The sequence below is a fragment of the Sinocyclocheilus anshuiensis genome, unplaced genomic scaffold (assembly GCF_001515605.1).
Source record: "Sinocyclocheilus anshuiensis isolate Anshui unplaced genomic scaffold, SAMN03320099.WGS_v1.1 scaffold928, whole genome shotgun sequence".
Lineage (NCBI taxonomy): Eukaryota > Metazoa > Chordata > Actinopteri > Cypriniformes > Cyprinidae > Sinocyclocheilus > Sinocyclocheilus anshuiensis.
Genome location: NW_015552531.1, coordinates 1,590,658 through 1,608,255, shown reverse-complemented (window position 1 = coordinate 1,608,255; position 17,598 = coordinate 1,590,658). Strand labels below are relative to the sequence as shown.

Sequence of the window (17,598 nt, the reverse complement as noted above, 5' to 3'; positions counted from 1 at the left end):
CTCTCTCTCTCTCACCACTGTCCCCTTTTGACAGAAAAAAACACGTTCACGCTCTCTATTCACTTCCGCTTCTTTCAGTATGACGCGTCGGATTGGCTGATATGCTTGTCAATCATTAACAGAGGGCGGGCTAAAGCTACGGAGCTCATGATAGACGGACAGGTGAGAGCGCAGTGTATTTGATGGCCAACTTGTGATCTGAGCTGACACGTTTTATATAATAATTACATTAAATTAAATCAGCAGTATGATCCGTACACATAATTATCTTTACCCATTCAGACTTTATGGACACAAAATGCTTGATTTCTTCTCTAAATGCAACCATAAATGAAAATCAGTTTATGATCAATTTAATAGTTATTTCCAAAGTCCATTCCAATGAACAGTAGGCCTACATCTCTTTTGCTTACAATGAAATCTACTATGCACATTAATTTAACAATCCTGCGTAGTACGTGTCAAGTAGACTGATTTCTAAACATATTTTTTGGGGTGGCATCAAATGACATTGGAATGCATGTATAAAATGTACCTCGTCAGCTGTGACACTTGAGTCACGCAGGTGGAGAGTGCGACACCTGCTGGTGAGTCTGTGGTAATTTCTCTTGTGTGATTCAGTGACTCGGGATTTTGCATTCATTCGGTGGCGAGCAAACTGAACACAACTGACACAAATGTAAGCCAAATCATTACATATTTATTCATTCCATCCTTACACATATTACACATGTTAGTATTATTTGAAATCCAGAATTCAGTCTCTAAGGGCAAATGTGCTAACTAATGATTGCATAAGCTTAGATTCTAGTGAAAGTTTTGGTACTAACAGCAATTAAGCCTTTGGGATATTATATTGAAATGACAAATGAACTCATAATTCAAGAAATTACAGCATCACACTACTACAGGTCATGAAAATTGTATCATCATTACAAATCATTTTTAATAGGCCTACATTTCATTCAGAGACCTTGTATGTTTTTTCATTTATTCATTGTATTCATTTATTTAATCTATTTTTCCAGTATTGCTCTAAATATTTATTGCTGTATGTTGTGCTATGTGTTTCCTATTATATTAATAGTCAGCAAAAATGATTGCTAATTAGAGAGGCAATAACAGCACTTATGGAATGTAATTATGACTTTATGGATAAAACAATTTCATACATTTCGTATAAGTTTAGGAACAGAGCTGCTGTATTATGACGAATGAAGTGCTGAATCATCAGAAGGTTCTTTAGCTGATGGATTTCAGCCTCATCCAGGGGTGGGTGCCTCTGACTTCTAAGGGTGCATCATTGTAGAAGATGTGTTTGCACAAATCCTCCAGAGGGGGTTCTGGATCAGAGGTAGCAAACTGTGCTGCTTCTTCTATCTCCTTACGAACCTCAGCATCAATGTCCTGTCATGGTTCCAACAACATAACATGGTGATACTAACCCTCTGGTATTCATCAAGTAACTGGCATGCATAAAGTACCTTGATCTCTTCCAGGCTAGCCATGTTTCTCCTAATCATACAGTCCTTCAGCATAGTGATGGGGTCACTCTTACTGCCAGCTTCCTGAATCTCCTCACGTGTGCGATAACTAAGGAGAGAAAAGCACTGATTGAGAGTACAGCGAATTGTGTGCTCACTGAAATGATGCGCAAACTACCTAAAACTAAAGAGGAAAGACTGTGATTATGGAGGCTAGCAGATGAGGATAGGGTCTTAAATGAACCAAGGAAGGATGAGCGCCTGCCACAGGGGGAAGGCTGAAGGTCAACCTCACCTGACCCCAGGATCGCTCATGCAGTGGCCGTGGTAACGATATGTCTGGAGCTCCATTAGTATGGGACCCTGAAGAGCACAACATTTGCCCACCAGTCACAGACTGGATCTCCCATCATGTTTGTTTGCAACACTAGCCCATGATTAAAAGAAAAGTTCCCCCAAAATGAAAATTTGCTGTAAATTTACTCACCCTACAAGATGTAAATGAGTTTGTTTCTTCATCGGAACAGATTTGGAGAAATTCAGCATTACATTTCTTGCTCACCAATAGATCCTCTTCAGTGAATGGGTGCCGTCAGAACGACAGTTCAAACAGCTGATAAAAGCATAGCAATAATCCACAAGTAATCCACACGACTCCAGTCCATCAGTTAACATCTCGTGAAGCGAAAAACTGCTTCTGGCTAAAATACAAATCCTCCATCAGTAATATTGCTTTCTCCAGTGAAAAAAATCATCTAATCTGAATCAGGACAGAAATATGCACAGCTCAAGCACAAAGCAAAAACAGTCCAAAACAGTTTTAAACAAACATGTTGGTGGATTTTGATGTAAGAGGACTTTTTCACTGGAGGAAGGGTTTAAAGTTAACACATCTCAATGATGCATTTGTTTAATTTGTACAAACACGCACAAGACATTAAATGATGGACTAGAGTTGTGTGGATTTCTTGTGGATTATTCTGATGTTTTTATCAGCTGTTTGGATTCTCATTCTGACAGCACCCATTCACTTCAGATGATACATTGGTGAGCAAATGATGTAATGCTAAATTTCTCCAAATCTGTTCCGATCAAAAAACAAATTCATCTACATTTTGAGCAATAATCCACAAGTAATCCACACGACTCCAGTCCATCAGTTAACATCTCGTGAAGCGAAAAACTGCTTCTGGCTAAAATACAAATCCTCCATCAGTAATATTGCTTTCTCCAGTGAAAAAAATCATCTAATCTGAATCAGGACAGAAATATGCACAGCTCAAGCACAAAGCAAAAACAGTCCAAAACAGTTTTAAACAAACATGTTGGTGGATTTTGATGTAAGAGGACTTTTTCACTGGAGGAAGGGTTTAAAGTTAACACATCTCAATGATGCATTTGTTTAATTTGTACAAACACGCACAAGACATTAAATGATGGACTAGAGTTGTGTGGATTTCTTGTGGATTATTCTGATGTTTTTATCAGCTGTTTGGATTCTCATTCTGACAGCACCCATTCACTTCAGATGATACATTGGTGAGCAAATGATGTAATGCTAAATTTCTCCAAATCTGTTCCGATCAAAAAACAAATTCATCTACATTTTGGATGGCCTGAGGGTGAGTATATTTTCAGCAAATGTTCATTTTTGGGTGAACTATTCCTTTAAATCTATGACCTCTCCTTGACTTGTTAAGCAAGTAAAATATGTCACTTTTCTTTTACCTTTCCAGATCTACAATAATCTGCTGCAAACCTGGTTGCCTCTCTCATGCTGAGAACATCCATGCCATCCACCTGGAGAAAACAGACAGGCTTGACTTATTTGCTCACATGTGTCTTTTATGTATGTCTGTATAAATTTGCATGCACTGGTGAACAGAAAACGAGGATGAGGCAACTAGAAAAACTAAAACAAAAAATAAAAAGACAGATACCCTCAGACCAGGAATGTAGTCTCCTTTCTTGTAATAATCTGTGCTTGCTGAGGCCCGTTCCACTGATGTCCCCATGCCATATTTATTATTCTCACAGATGAAAATACAGGGGAGTTTCCACAAAGCTGCCATGTTAAACGACTCAAATATCTGGCCCTGATAAAGGGATTAATCAGATAAGACATTATTTTGCAACAGCAGATCGCACGCAAACCTGTGAACACATGGAGGAAAAGTTGCTCTCACCTGATTAGCAGCTCCATCCCCATACAGAGTGACAGAAACCTCATTCTTACCCTGATACTGGCATGCCAGGGCCACACCTGCCCCAAGAGGAACTTTCAAAACAGTGAAATTTAGATTTAGAAATGCCTGTTGTAATATTCTTGTAAGCTATGATGTGTGCATCTCACCTGGGCACCAACAATACCATTCCCGCCATAGAAATTCTTGGCATACATGTGCATAAAGCCGCCCTTGCCTTTGGCAACACCACCCCTTCGACCTGAAATGGATTGTAAACTTGTTCAAATTAGGGCTGGGTTTTGATACACATTTCTTGATTTGATTCCTAGTACAAGCTCTTGATTTGATTTGATTTGATTTGATTCAGATTCATCTGGTATTTTTTAGTTACAGTCCATTTTGCGTATAAGAAGTTCTCTCTCAGCTATTCTTGTAAATGATGAAACTCTTAAATGTAAAAATCAACAACAGGACCCAAAACTATACAGTTCAGTTGCTATTTATATACTGCTATATATAAACACTGTAGTTCAAAGTTTTGGATTCAATTTTTTTAATGTATTTTATTTTTTTTATTTTTTTTTAATGTATTTGAAATAAGCCTTTTAAGCTCACCAAAGCTGTGTTTATTTGATCAAAAATAGAGTAAATACAGTAATATTGTGAAATAATATTACAATTTAAAATAAATATTTCTGTTTTAATATATTATTAGATGTGATTCATTCCTGTGATGGCAAAGCTGAATTTTCAACTATATACTCCAGTCTTCAATGTCACTTGATCCTTCAGAAATCATTTCAATTGGTGCTTAAGAAGCATGTCTTATTATCAGCATTGTAAAATAACAATTAATGAGGCTGTAGATTCAGCAGAAATGTGGTGTAGAAAGTCCTCAACTGTGAGCTCTGCCATGATCTCTTTCACAGACACACCTCTGGTGTAGGTGTAACCATGAGCCCTATATGCTGTGATCAGGTGATCCATGGGACTGATACCAGCCTCAATGCCTACAGCACAGGCCTCCTGAGAGGTGGTGAGAAGTTAAATCATATCACAGTGACTGTGCAAACAAGGCATTCAATTTAGTCTTACCTGCCCATCATAAAGATGAAAGAATCCTCGTATGATCTTCTGCTTGTAGAGCTGATCTGCCCTCAGCTCCATGCGTCTCATGGTCTGCATAGTACGGTAGTACCTGAGTCCATCCTCTCTGGAGAGCACTGTCTGCACTGAAGGGCCTTCATCCAAGCGATGAAGGTCACATCTCTGGAATTGAACAAGTTCTTGAATGACCTTAGTTGTTTGTGCATGCTTTTAAGCTAATATGACAACTTTACCTTGATGTCAAAGCTGGCCTGAGGTGTCAAATCAGCAAAAGAACGTGCTGATACCACCACTCTGGAGCCCTGGAGAGGAGTGGAGTGCATTAATAAAACTAAGAAAAATCATTTTAAAACAGAGATACTGACAAAATGCATTTAACTTGACAAGAATTGACTAAATGTTGAAGGCCATTATGTCGACCCACAATGAAACATGACACTAATGTACCTAAACACACTACCGTTTAATTTTTTTGAAAGAAATTAATATATATTATATAAATAAAGCACAAATATTTTCAGCAATGATAATAAGAAATGTTTCTTGAACACCAAATCAGCATATTAAAATGATTTCTGAAGGATCATGTGACTCTTAAGACTGGATTAATGGCTGCTGAAAATTCTGCTTTGCCTTCACAGGAGTAAATTACACTTCAAAATACATTAAAATAGAGAAATCGTTATTTTAAACTGTAATAAGTATGTTTGTACGTTTTTTGTAAAAACTTTGTAAAGACATTTGTAAGTCGCGTTGGATAAAATCGTCTGCTAAATGACAATGTAAATGTAATAATATTTCTCAATATTACTGTTTTTACTGTATTTTTAAACAAACAAAAGCAGCCTTGCAGCAGAGACATTAAAACATTTTTTAAAAATCTTACAGACCCAAAACGTTTGAACAGTAGTGCATTTGGTTGGTCAAATTATAATAACTAAGATAGGTCAGTTACATTCTTTAAAAATTGTAATCGTAATTTTTGAAATAAGCCATAGGCAAAACATAAAAAATAAAAATAAATGAATGAGTAAATAAATAAATGAATGAATAAAATAAATAAATAAACATGAAAAAATATTATTAACTAACTAACTAATTCTTAAACCCTAATATCTTACCTCTGACACTGTTTGGGCACCCTATAAAACTTGGCTATACCACGCTATATTTAAAACTTTGTATTTTATTGAAGCACATATTGTAAATGAAAAAAATGATAAACATATAAATAGCAGAAAGACTGCATATCTGAAAAAGACCACAATATGGTCCATGATGACATCCGTATCAGGCCAAACAAATTATTATGCCAACTCTCAATTGTGCTTGGACAGTGCCACAGACTGTGGAAAGCTAAAAACAACCTATTATGATCATTTAACACACAATAGAGTGACCGAATCAGGGCAGACTGCAATTTAATCAAATCTGATCAGTTCAGTGGCTATTTAATTTACAGTAAGCATAACTGCATTTTACGGTACACCAGCTACAAGGTCGATGAGACTACAGAGATATAGTTTAGCCTTGGTAAATCTTTTAATGCCTCTAAGCTAAACAGAGCTTGAATCTTTCAATGCTCTGTCTCATTAACAGCAAACAGATATACATTATGATACCTACATTTATTTTGGCACCACCCTTAAGTGCGTTTGCAATCACTGTCAGCATGTTCTGCATGCTCCAAAGCATTTGTATTTGTATTTGTATTTTGTAAAATAAATTAATAAATTAATAAAAAATGAATGAATGAATGAATGAATGAATGAATGAGTAGAAAAGCAACTCAGGGAACAGTCTGACAGAATGACTGACTGATTTACATTTTGATATTTTTAATTCCTTATGGGAAATTATTTATAACATTATTTATAACTCGATCTTCTTGAGGTTTGCAAAACAAGTTATAATATTTCTGATAGTTCTAGGAGTTATAAGCAGTAACAGGACTTTTATTTTGATGACTTGTAAAGAACGTCATTTTCGGTCATGTTATTTTCGTAAAAAATATAACAGTGCTACCAAGCGGTAAAGAGCAGTTATAGCAGAATGTTGTCTTTTCATGGATATTTTATTTCTCATTTTCACCCACCTGCTTGGTTATGCCCCCCAGTAATAAAAATATATAGACATGATTTCTTAATTATTTTGTAAAATGTTTGTCATATGATTTAATTATTAAAATAATGTAAAATAATAAAACAGTATGTATGAAATTACTAAATATTTATATATTTTTCCAAAGTATGACTGTTAAATTACAAATGAATAGGTTATGTTATTGTGATATACTTATTAATATATAATGTCACATATGAAATTAAGATTTTTATGTATTTGTTACTACTTCTAAATAATATTAATATTTGAAAATATATGATTTTTCGTTATTCTATCCCATGGTCATGGAAATATATCATTATATCACTTCCAAACACATTTTGCCTGCATCTTTTTAAAATTTCTTTATTTATTTAGCCTATGATTTTTTTGTTTCTCCGTGTACAGATTTTATTATTCAAAAATCAAAAGATGAAAGTAAACAAAAAAGTTAAAAATAGTTTTTCAAACTTAATATTGCTTTATGGTATTGTTGAACTTTGCCTTTAAACTGAAAACAAAGGCTCGTTTACATACTATGTATGCTAAATTTAGCTAGCAAGAAGCAGATTTAAATATTATCCTTTATGATAAGACATGTCCATGTCATAAGGGAAATACCCGAATTAAACATTTTCGAAACGGTTAAAAGCTGGGCATGATGTGATCCTTAATTAATGTACAGAAATCTAACCAAAAACAAGCCGAAAGAAACCACGTTGTAAACCACAAAATGTACAAGATATGGCTCAACATCTAAATTAACTCTGTTTACAAGATAGTAATTGCAAGATTTATTTTGCACTGTATGAAAAAGCAGGCGCATGTCTCCTCTTTTGCGTCAGCGGCGGAAGGTCAGCGCTCAAGCGGAAGTGAGAGTCAGAGCCCATCCGCCATTGTGGAGCAGAGCAGGGTAATATTTTCTCCAGACGTTACACAGAGTGTTAATGTTTCGGACTAACTTAAACACATCACACAGCAGCCAACCTCCCCCAGCCGTTTGACGTTCGCTGTCAGTACCGCTCGAGAGGACCGCTGCCGACCGTTTGAAACCGGGCGAGGAGATCAACCCCTGAGAAATACGCTGTGATTATAGGGCAACCCGGAGAGAGGAAAAAATAACGTGAACCCTCAGCGGTGGCAGGAGAGACCGTGGACAGTCATAACAGCGATCAGCTCGGGCTCCCAGAGGATGTCTGCGACAACTGTCGATCAGGTTCGCGAGACGGACGCGCTTCCATCAATATAACTTAAATCATGCTGGTGCATGTAGAGGCTGTGTCTTAAAACCTAGTGAGCTGCCTACCTAGACATCATTATTGGCGCGCTTGAAAGGAATAAACGTTTTAAAACAAACTAACGGACAGTAAGGTACTTCATTAGGTTGTAAAACACAGCTAACGTCAATTATAGTCAAGTCGCTTCTCCACAAACTGGGAGTCCTGGTTATTTGATAGCTGTTATTGCTAGGCCGAATTATTGTGTCCATGTCCTGTTCATGATAAACTGATATTCATCGTGGTTTTTTTTGTCTTTGTCACTGTCTGCATACTTTGAACCCAAAACCAGAGACCTAAAGGACAAGGAAATAAAGGTATGCTATGAAAACACACTTAAAGGGACAGCTAACTAAAAAATTAAAGTAATGTCATTTACTCGCCCTCATGTTGCTATAAACATGTTTAACTGTTTCTTTCTTATATGGAATACAATGTTAGGGACTTAACACCTTCAGTCAACATTCACTTTCATTACATCTTTTTCCATGCCATAAAAATGAATGGTGACCGAGCCTCACCTTTCAGCCATTCAGAGAAAGAAAATCAAATGGACAACATATGGATGAGAAATTTCATTTGTTGTGAGCTGTCTCTTTAAGGGGGTTCGGTTTACTGATGTGTTTCTCACTGTCTTACTTGTGTGCATTTATAAATAGTCACTCTTTCTGTGAATCATATTTTATGTAGTAGATCTGTCTTGATGTTAATTTAGCTCTCTATGTTACTTCATAGTCCTGACATTGACCGATGAAGCAATTGAAAAAAACTGTTTTTAATATGTAGCAGAAACTTTTTACCTGTTGTTCTTGCTTAGACATAATAATTTCCAAGTGTAATTTACTTTTGCTGTGTCTCATTATTTTTTATCAACATCATATTGATTGAACTTAGTAAAAGTAACTGATACACTGTCTGTCTGTCTTTGGTATAATTTTGCTTAGTGCAAAACGGTTCGATGCATCAGAAGGATGCTGTAAATGATGATGACTTTGACAATTACCTGAGCAGCCAGACAAATCAGGTGAGTTTTTGTCCTATACTTATCTATTTCAAGATCCTTTGATCAATAGAAAGTTTAAAAGAACAGCATTAATTGAAAATAGAAATCCATTGTAACATTATAAATGTCTTGGTACGGTAGTGTGTTTATCACTCTTTTTTTTCAGCGATTATGTTTTTGTCTCACATCTTTATTTAGCCTTTGGTTTGTTACATCATCATTACTGACTTATCTTTAATTACCCCCTACAGAGTAATAGTTACCCACCAATGTCTGATCCCTACATGCCCAGCTATTATGCTCCCTCTATCGGATTCCCTTACTCCTTGGGAGAGGCTGCTTGGTCCACCGCAGGAGACCCGCCTATGCCGTACCTGACCACGTATGGACAGATGAGCAATGGTGAGCATCACTTCATTCCTGATGGAGTCTTCAGCCAGCCTGGTGCTTTAGGCAACACGCCCCCTTTTCTCAGCCAACACGGATTTAACTTCTTTCCTGGAAATGCAGACTTTTCCACCTGGGGCACCAGTGGTTCTCAGGGACAGTCTACACAGAGCTCCGCATACAGCAGCAGTTATGGATATCCCCCGAGCTCATTGGGCCGGGCCATTGCTGACGGACAGGCCGGATTCGGCAGTGACACGCAACTTAGTAAAGTTCCAGGGCTCAGTAGTATCGATCAGGGAATGGCCGGGCTCAAGCTTGGCTCCGATATGTCGGCCGTTACGAAAACGGTCGGGTCTCCTTTAGGTGGGACGGCAGGTATGAGTAGCATGGCAGCCAACAGCATGCCACATGTCAGCTCCTCTGCACCAAAACCCACCTCGTGGGCTGCTATCGCGAGGAAACCGGCGAAACCTCAGCCCAAGCTGAAGCTGAAGCCCAACATGGGTTTGGGAAGCGGTTCCACGATTCCTCCTCCACCGATAAAGCATAACATGAACATTGGGACCTGGGAGGACAAAGGCTCCATCACCAAACCACCTCTTGCGCAGCAGATGCTCCCGCCTCAGCCTTTGTTGCAGCAGCAACTCCTGGCCCAACCTCAGCCTATGCTGCAAAGTCCATTGCCTCCTCATCCCCAACACCAACAGCTCCAGCTACAATCTCCCCAGCACCCTCAGCAGCTGCCCTCAGGTCCCCCTCACCATCACTCGCAACCAGGTCCTCCGCAGCACCTGCACCCACCTCAGGTGCAGAACCCCCCAACCCAAAACCGCTGGGTGGCTCCTCGGAACCGAGGAACCACATTTATCCAGAACAGCAGCATGGAGAACTTTGGCCTTGGGACGGGAGTCCTCATGAGCTCATTGCCGCCTTCCAGTGAGGTTCACCCCGTGCTGGAGAAGCTCAAGGCCCTCAACGATTACAGCCCCAAAGACTTTGACTGGAACTTGAAAAATGGACGGGTCTTCATCATCAAGAGCTACTCGGAGGATGACATCCACCGTTCCATCAAGTACTCCATCTGGTGCAGCACAGAGCACGGGAACAAGCGCCTGGATGGCGCCTACCGCTCGCTCAGTGCCAAAGGTCCACTGTACCTGCTCTTTAGCGTTAATGGCAGCGGACACTTTTGCGGCGTGGCCGAGATGAAGTCAACCGTGGACTATAACGCCTATGCTGGCGTCTGGTCCCAGAATAAGTGGAAGGGCAAGTTTGAGGTGAAATGGATCTTTGTTAAGGACGTGCCCAATAACCAACTGCGGCACATTCGCTTAGAAAACAATGACAACAAGCCTGTCACCAACTCCAGGGACACTCAGGAAGTGCCCCTAGAGAAGGCAAAGCAAGTGCTTAAAATTATTGCGACTTTCAAGCATACCACCTCAATCTTTGACGATTTTACACATTATGAAAAGCGGCAGGAGGAAGAGGAAGCCATGCGAAGGGTAAGCGCAGCTTTCTGCCACTCTTCACAATAGCAGAAAGCAGGCACTGCACCTTTAGATCTCGTAAACACTGTTACATTTTAGTGCTGTCAGCATGTCCATCCATTTCCAAAGGGAGGTTTTTTAATAGCAACTCATTTCTAAGCCAGATAAGTCTTTCTGTCTTTTTTGCATTTCAGAAATAGGCAGCAGCAAGACAAAAACAGTGCAGTCAGTCACAAATAGAAATGAAATGTTTAATCTGGTAACTCGGTACATCAATACTGGAGGTCATGTAATTAATTGTTTGTATTGTTGCTCAACGCGGCTTGCACATAACACATTTCTCCTATATTTCAATTAACCGAACTGCTAAAGTCTCAGCAGATAGGTATTGTAAAATAAATAGTTCTTAAAATTTTTTTAAAAGTCTCTGCCCATTTATTGACAAAAGGCTGGCAGCGAGCTGTGACGCCAATCAGTGTCTCTGCTCAAACAGCAGGCAGATGTCCCATTAATACATTGGACTTGCATCATTTCCTGCCAAACCAACACAAATAATTGATGTCTGTGCCCGTTACCTCGGCACCAGCTGCTTTTTATCCTTGTATGTTAGTTATGAAAACAGCATTTAGATCAGATGTCACATGATTTTGGGGGTTTAACAGGATAAACCTTTAAAGATGTATTGTGTCTTGCATCTGAACAAATCATTTAGTATTTCATCCTAATAGAGCAGTGTTTCTCAACCCTGGTCCTGAGCGCCCCCCAACACTGCACATTTTGTATGTCTCCCTTATCTGACACCCATTTCAGGTCCTGGAGTTTCGTTTAATGAGCTAATGAGTTGAATCAGGTGTGTTTGATTAATGAGACACACAAAATGTGCAGTGCTGGGGGGCGCCCAGGACCAGGGTTGAGAAACACTGTAATAGAGCTTAAACTTGTTTGGAAGTTGTTGGAAATTGTTCGGCATTAAAATGTTTAATACCTACACTAAACTCATTGGCCCAACTTTGTACTATTGGGGTCATGTACTCACTTCAAAGTTTTGGGAGTGACTCCCAAACTTGTGATGGTTTACATGGTGATAACCATTGCAATGTTTTGCCGTCACGTGCCTGTATAGAATAAACATGAATGAATGCCAGCAGTTTTTTAGTTTTAGATACTTTGACCAATGCTACCAGAAATGTTTAATTGTTAATAAACTTCAGCTGAACAGAGTTCTGTGTTTTATGCGTGTTAAGCTGCTGCTTTTACTCCTGTAAATAACCAAATTGTGAATTGACTGAATTTAGTTGCTGCATGTATATGGGCTGTATGCAGCACTGCAACTTTATTGGCCTTGTTATTTGTATTCAGCTGATTGAGTATTTTTTCACTTACATTATATATGCACATCTTTACGTAAGCCACTTTAGGATGAACTTGTTAGTCAAGAACAAATGGAAAAATTGCAATCAAAATACTTGGCCTAATCAAGGTGTCTTGTTGTACTTGGACTAATTAAGGTGTTTTTTTTTCGTGAGAGATTATCAAACCTCAGATTAGGTTTTTTTCTGAACCACCTTTCTATTTCATTACCTTGCCAATCGTGTAGATTGCCAAAGCCATAATAAAATCAACTATTTAAATTAAAAAGGTCTCCATGGCCTCTGGATTAATTTGTGAAGTCTAATGCTTTATTGCTTTATTTATCAAAAGAAGTGGTCTTACTCTGTGGCATAAAGCAGTGTATGTAGAAAATAAATGTATTATGTTGAAAATGTATATATTTGCATTATATAGCATGGCACTGTGCAGTCAAAAATGTGCGATACTTTGGTTATTTATTTTATTATCATCAGAAATATTAAGCATTTAAGAATGATGAGGTAATGAATTATAATCTATTCTGTCAGTCTGCGTCATTGACATTTGACATCTGATCCAGTCGCCAACAATAGTAAGCAAGCACTGTTTATAATGTAATCAGTAGCTCCTTTGTTTTTTGGAAATACTAATGACTCTGAGCCAGGCTAGAGTCATACATGACTCCTGATTTAGCTAATATTCCTCTGATTAGCCAGTAAACATGAACTTGAGTGTTTAGTTTTTTTTTTGTGCCCACTGCCTTTTTTGCCTCATATCTTTATGATAGCTTTAAATGTAACAGATTTATGAATTTGTTGCTGCTCGCATGGCAAGTCAAAAATGACTGATTTTTTTATTTTTATTTCAATGAAATTAATGTACTATATTTTAGTTTGATAATGTTTTGTTTTTATTTAATATTTTTAAGGGGTTGTATGGTACTAAATCATATTTATGGAATATGGAATATAAATATCTATGGTAACCACTTTTTGAGCATATACCTGAAAATGAATTTTTCAACTTAAACTCTTGTAAATCTTGAATGCTCAGGACTCAAGTTTGGTTTCTTCTCTTTTTAAAGACGACACTTAGTACATTATTGCGGAAGTGTAAAAAATGTTAAAAGTGAAACATAAAAAAAGTTTATTATTGAGAAATGCACAAAATATTATTTTTAAGTTTTCTATGAAATATAATTTTTTCAAGACATCTAATATTTTCCTCTAAAACTGCATGAAAATAAATATTTCTAATTAAGTTGTGTTCCAAATTTTGAAGTTAAGATCTCAAAAAAAAAATAAATAAAAAGCTTTTAGTAAAATTTCATTTCCAATTAATTTCAAATGCTGCCATTTTTGACCGTGAACAGTACAACAGTATACGTTTATACGGGACTATTTAACCTTTTTAAATCACGTCCATTATTTATTTATTTATTTTGTGTGTGTGTGTGTGTGTGTGTGTGTGTGTGTGTGTGTGTGTGTGTGTTCATATATCAAATGCCAAAACCTTTACCAAGTTACATACTATTTACATGAAGTAAAAAAAAAAACATAAAAAATGACCGAACAACAGCAGAGGGTTACAGGAATAGTTCACCCAAAAAAAAAAATTTTTGCTGAAAATGTACTCACCCTCAGGCCATGTAATGTAAATAAGTTTGTTTCTTCACTGGAACAGATTTGAAGAAATGTAGCATTACATCACTTGCTCACCAATGGATCATCTGCAGTGAATGGGTGCCGTTGGTTTAGAGTTCAAATAGCTGATCATAATAATCCACAAGTAATCCACACAACTCTAATGAAAGCAAAAGCAAGAAGCATGTTTGTAATAAAATGTTGTTTTAAACATTTTTAATGTTGTTTTTAAAACCATGTTTTTAACTTCAGACCATTGCTGTCGGCTAAAATACAAGTCCTCTATCCATGATATTGATTATTGAAAATAGCTTTAAGGAAGCATTTCTTACAAACATGCAACTTTTCACTTCACACGTTAGTTGTTTGTTTTTTCCACTCCAGACATTAATTGATAAGACTGGAGTTTTGTGGATTATTGTGATGTTTTTATCAGCTATTTGGACTCATCTTCTACATCTTGGATGGTAGGTACAATTTCAGCAAATTTTCATTTTTGAGTCAACTATCCCTATAAGTTGTTTCTCAGCTTTGTCAAGATGAGAACATGGTCATTTGAGAGGATTTGCTGGCCAGTACCACAGTGGTCCTAGACTTTATGCTGACACCTATTGGTGTGTTTGAGCATCGTGCAAAAGAAAGTTTTCAGTTACTTTGTCATTGTAGAAATACCCTGTTCACAAGAATATTTGTAATGTATGATTAATTATTCTGCAATCTAGTATGTCCAAAAGGGTTTACTAAGAAAAAGTGAGTAGTATTCACTTGGTCATATAGCAGCTATCATGTGGGACAACCACTCTAATGTAGCATAAAATTGCTTTTATGTACCCGAGGTCTTCATCACCTGTGAACATTACTCACTTCTTTTAAAATTACTTTAAGGGTGAAAAGTTTTACTCTCTGCATGTCAGAGAGATCTAATCAGCCTCATACTGTTTTGAAACCACTGGCTGTATCAGCAGTTCAGATACTCAACCGCAGACTCATTTTTTACAGTTTCATGCATCAATATTGCAACTGCAAGCAGTTGTTGGACCTGCATATTCAGTACATTTACATTTGAAACTTTTTTTTGCTTAGAAAGATTATCAAAATTACCTGGTGTCCCACAACATGTATAATATTTATATATATATATATATATATATATATATATTATATATGTATGTGTGTGTGTGTGTATATATATATATGTGTATATGTGTATATATATATATATATGTATATGTGTATATATATCAGTTAATTGTGTGCTTATTTTTCTGTTTTTACATTTAGATTAAGTTAGAGTTCGATGACTACAAAGGTGAAGTTCCTCTGTAGAAACACTAATTTAATATCTAATATATCTAATCTTTGTCAGAATTCAAAATTTAATATCCATTTTTCATACAGTGAATTAAAGCATCACAGCATTATACTATATTGCTAGAATTTAAAAAAATATATACATTTTTAGTTTTATTTCTTTATTATTTAGACAAAGTTGAATTTTATATATAGGCCATTTCATAAAAAGAATGATCAACTAATTGGTAGCGGCCAATATATACATTTTTAGTTTTATTTCTTTATTATTTAGACAAAGTGGAATTTTATATATAGGCCATTTCATAAAAATAATGATCAACTAATTGGTAGCGGCCAGAATGTTAAAATCAGTTTATCACTAAACAAGAGCCAAATCACAAGCAGAAAAGATTCTACAGCATTTTGAAGTGTTTTTAAAGACACTTCCATTTCTGTTAGTTAAAACAAACTAGCTTATAAAAGACAAAGATCATCTTAATGGCTCCATGTTCCGTTTAACCATCTAATTTTGTCTCTTTTCTCTCTTTCTCTTTCTTTACAGGAGCGAAATAGAAATAAACAGTAGGTTTACAGAGATCTCCTTGGTAGAACATCAACACTAATGATGTAGAACCTTAAATATTGTGTAACCTCAGAGGAAGAATGGGGGTTCTCATGTATTTTTTTCTGCTGAAAACGATATACGAACACTTAATCACGGCAGTGGACCTTTCTGCGTCAACTTCTGATGGATCTCCCCTAACGCTCAAGTGTCGCACGAAACGGAAAGAAAATCACTCACGTAAACTGTATCTAAAAGCACTTTCAGCCCTTCTAAAAGCTTCTACCAGTACCCTTAACTATCATTGGACATCTGTTTGGTATTAAATGACTAACCAGTATAGTTGGTTCTGAGGATTTCAATTGTATTTGTAGGCTGATTGTTTTGTCTCGTTTTTGTTTGTTTGTTTTGGTAAATCATTAAAATATTAGCACTCTATAAATTTGAGAACACTCAGAGGAGATGAGAATTATGTATCCAAGGAAAGAAAAAAAATATTTTCTTGAATTTACGTGAAGCTGTAAAAAATGTACTTGAGGCGCAGACGCTTGTGTCCCACCTGACTGAATACCAAGTCAAAATAATCACGTCTGATATTGTAGACTGCCTTCAGAGTAGCCCTTTCACCTTTGTGTATCAGCATCTATTTCTGTGTACCAAATAATAGTTTCGCAGTTTGGTGTAGAATGACACCAGCCAATGCACTTTTTTTTTTTCTGTATTTTTATTTTTATTTATTTATTTTTTTCCTGCAGTCTTGTCATTCAAATGTGCATTTGTCATAGGAGAAACCTGCTCGGAATTGCCATAAGTTCCTCTGAAGTCCACCATCCTCAGACATAACCAGGCCTGGTGTTCAGGAGAACCTCTTTAATGCTTTTTTTGGACTGATCAGGATTCTAATCTGCTGCTAATCAGGATTCATTCCGAATTGCCAAGCTCAGTGAGAACGTGACAGTTTTATCCTATAGGTGACTCACTAGCTAAAATAAACATTATCCATGTTTAGCGATGCCACGTTTCGAGTTTTTCCTTTCAGAATGTCCTCCTTTAATTAATGAGTGTGAGACATTATTCGTATTGTCCAAATTGGTATTGCATGAGAACTTTCGGTTTTGCCGTTTGCAACTATATACTGAGCATTATTCTGAGGCCATGCAAATGAAACAATCTATTTAGGTCTTGATTATATTGATTGATTGATTGAATGATAAAAGTGATATTGTTGCTATGGCCTGACGTTACAGTCCAAATGTTTCCCTGCTGGGGTTCAGCAGCGTAGGGTGCCGGTGTCTTGAGATCACACTCCCCCCCTCCCCCCATAAGACTTGTCTTCTCAAACATCTGTGAGTAATGCAAAGTAATTACAGTCTCTGCTATTTCCTGTTTGTTCACTGGAAGCTGCCTTCTACACAGACCACTTTAGGCTGTTCTTGCTTCAGGAGGTTGTGGGTAAGAAGAACTGGACCCAGTGATGTAACAGGCATCACATCTGGGTTCACGTCTACAGTCGAAATCAGCGGGACAATGACACTACTGCAAAAAGAGACGCCTTCCTCCCCCTTCCTCTATGTGCTTTGGTTTAAGGGCATGTTTGTATAGGTTACTGTAAATCAATGCTTCTTAATGATGCTGATGCTAACTAAGGTATGATGTGATTTATCTGATTCGAAAAATAAATATAGATTTATGGAAATGGATTCTGAAATT

The 17,598-nt window shown here is 37.1% G+C and overlaps 2 protein-coding genes across 5 annotated transcripts; one reads left to right on the top strand and one right to left on the bottom strand.

Annotated features, from left to right (window-relative positions):
- Positions 1-1,174: 1,174 nt before the first annotated feature.
- Positions 1,175-6,460, bottom strand: LOC107663644 (pyruvate dehydrogenase E1 component subunit alpha, mitochondrial-like). Its single transcript, XM_016453883.1, has 12 exons — positions 6,404-6,460; positions 5,899-5,919; positions 5,011-5,079; positions 4,766-4,939; positions 4,573-4,696; positions 3,831-3,932; positions 3,671-3,762; positions 3,425-3,580; positions 3,213-3,284; positions 1,780-1,847; positions 1,485-1,593; positions 1,175-1,407 (listed from the first exon to the last, which is right to left on the bottom strand). Exons 1-12 carry the CDS (start codon positions 6,458-6,460, stop codon positions 1,243-1,245), a joined length of 1,209 nt encoding a protein of 402 aa, XP_016309369.1. The 3' UTR covers positions 1,175-1,242.
- A 1,189-nt stretch (positions 6,461-7,649) lies between these two features.
- Positions 7,650-16,901, top strand: LOC107663693 (YTH domain-containing family protein 3-like). 4 transcript variants are annotated; one of them, XM_016453976.1, is made up of 5 exons: positions 7,650-8,096; positions 8,450-8,474; positions 9,102-9,181; positions 9,412-11,055; positions 15,889-16,901. In XM_016453976.1, exons 1-5 carry the CDS (start codon positions 8,073-8,075, stop codon positions 15,910-15,912), a joined length of 1,797 nt encoding a protein of 598 aa, XP_016309462.1. In that variant the 5' UTR covers positions 7,650-8,072; the 3' UTR covers positions 15,913-16,901. The 4 variants fall into 4 exon arrangements, with proteins under 4 accessions (XP_016309462.1, XP_016309461.1, XP_016309460.1 ...); XM_016453975.1 differs by lacking the exon at positions 15,889-16,901 and having other exon boundaries at positions 7,650-7,793; positions 7,863-8,096; positions 9,412-11,453; XM_016453974.1 differs by lacking the exon at positions 15,889-16,901 and having other exon boundaries at positions 7,650-7,793; positions 7,860-8,096; positions 9,412-11,453.
- The last annotated feature ends 697 nt before the right edge of the window (positions 16,902-17,598 follow it).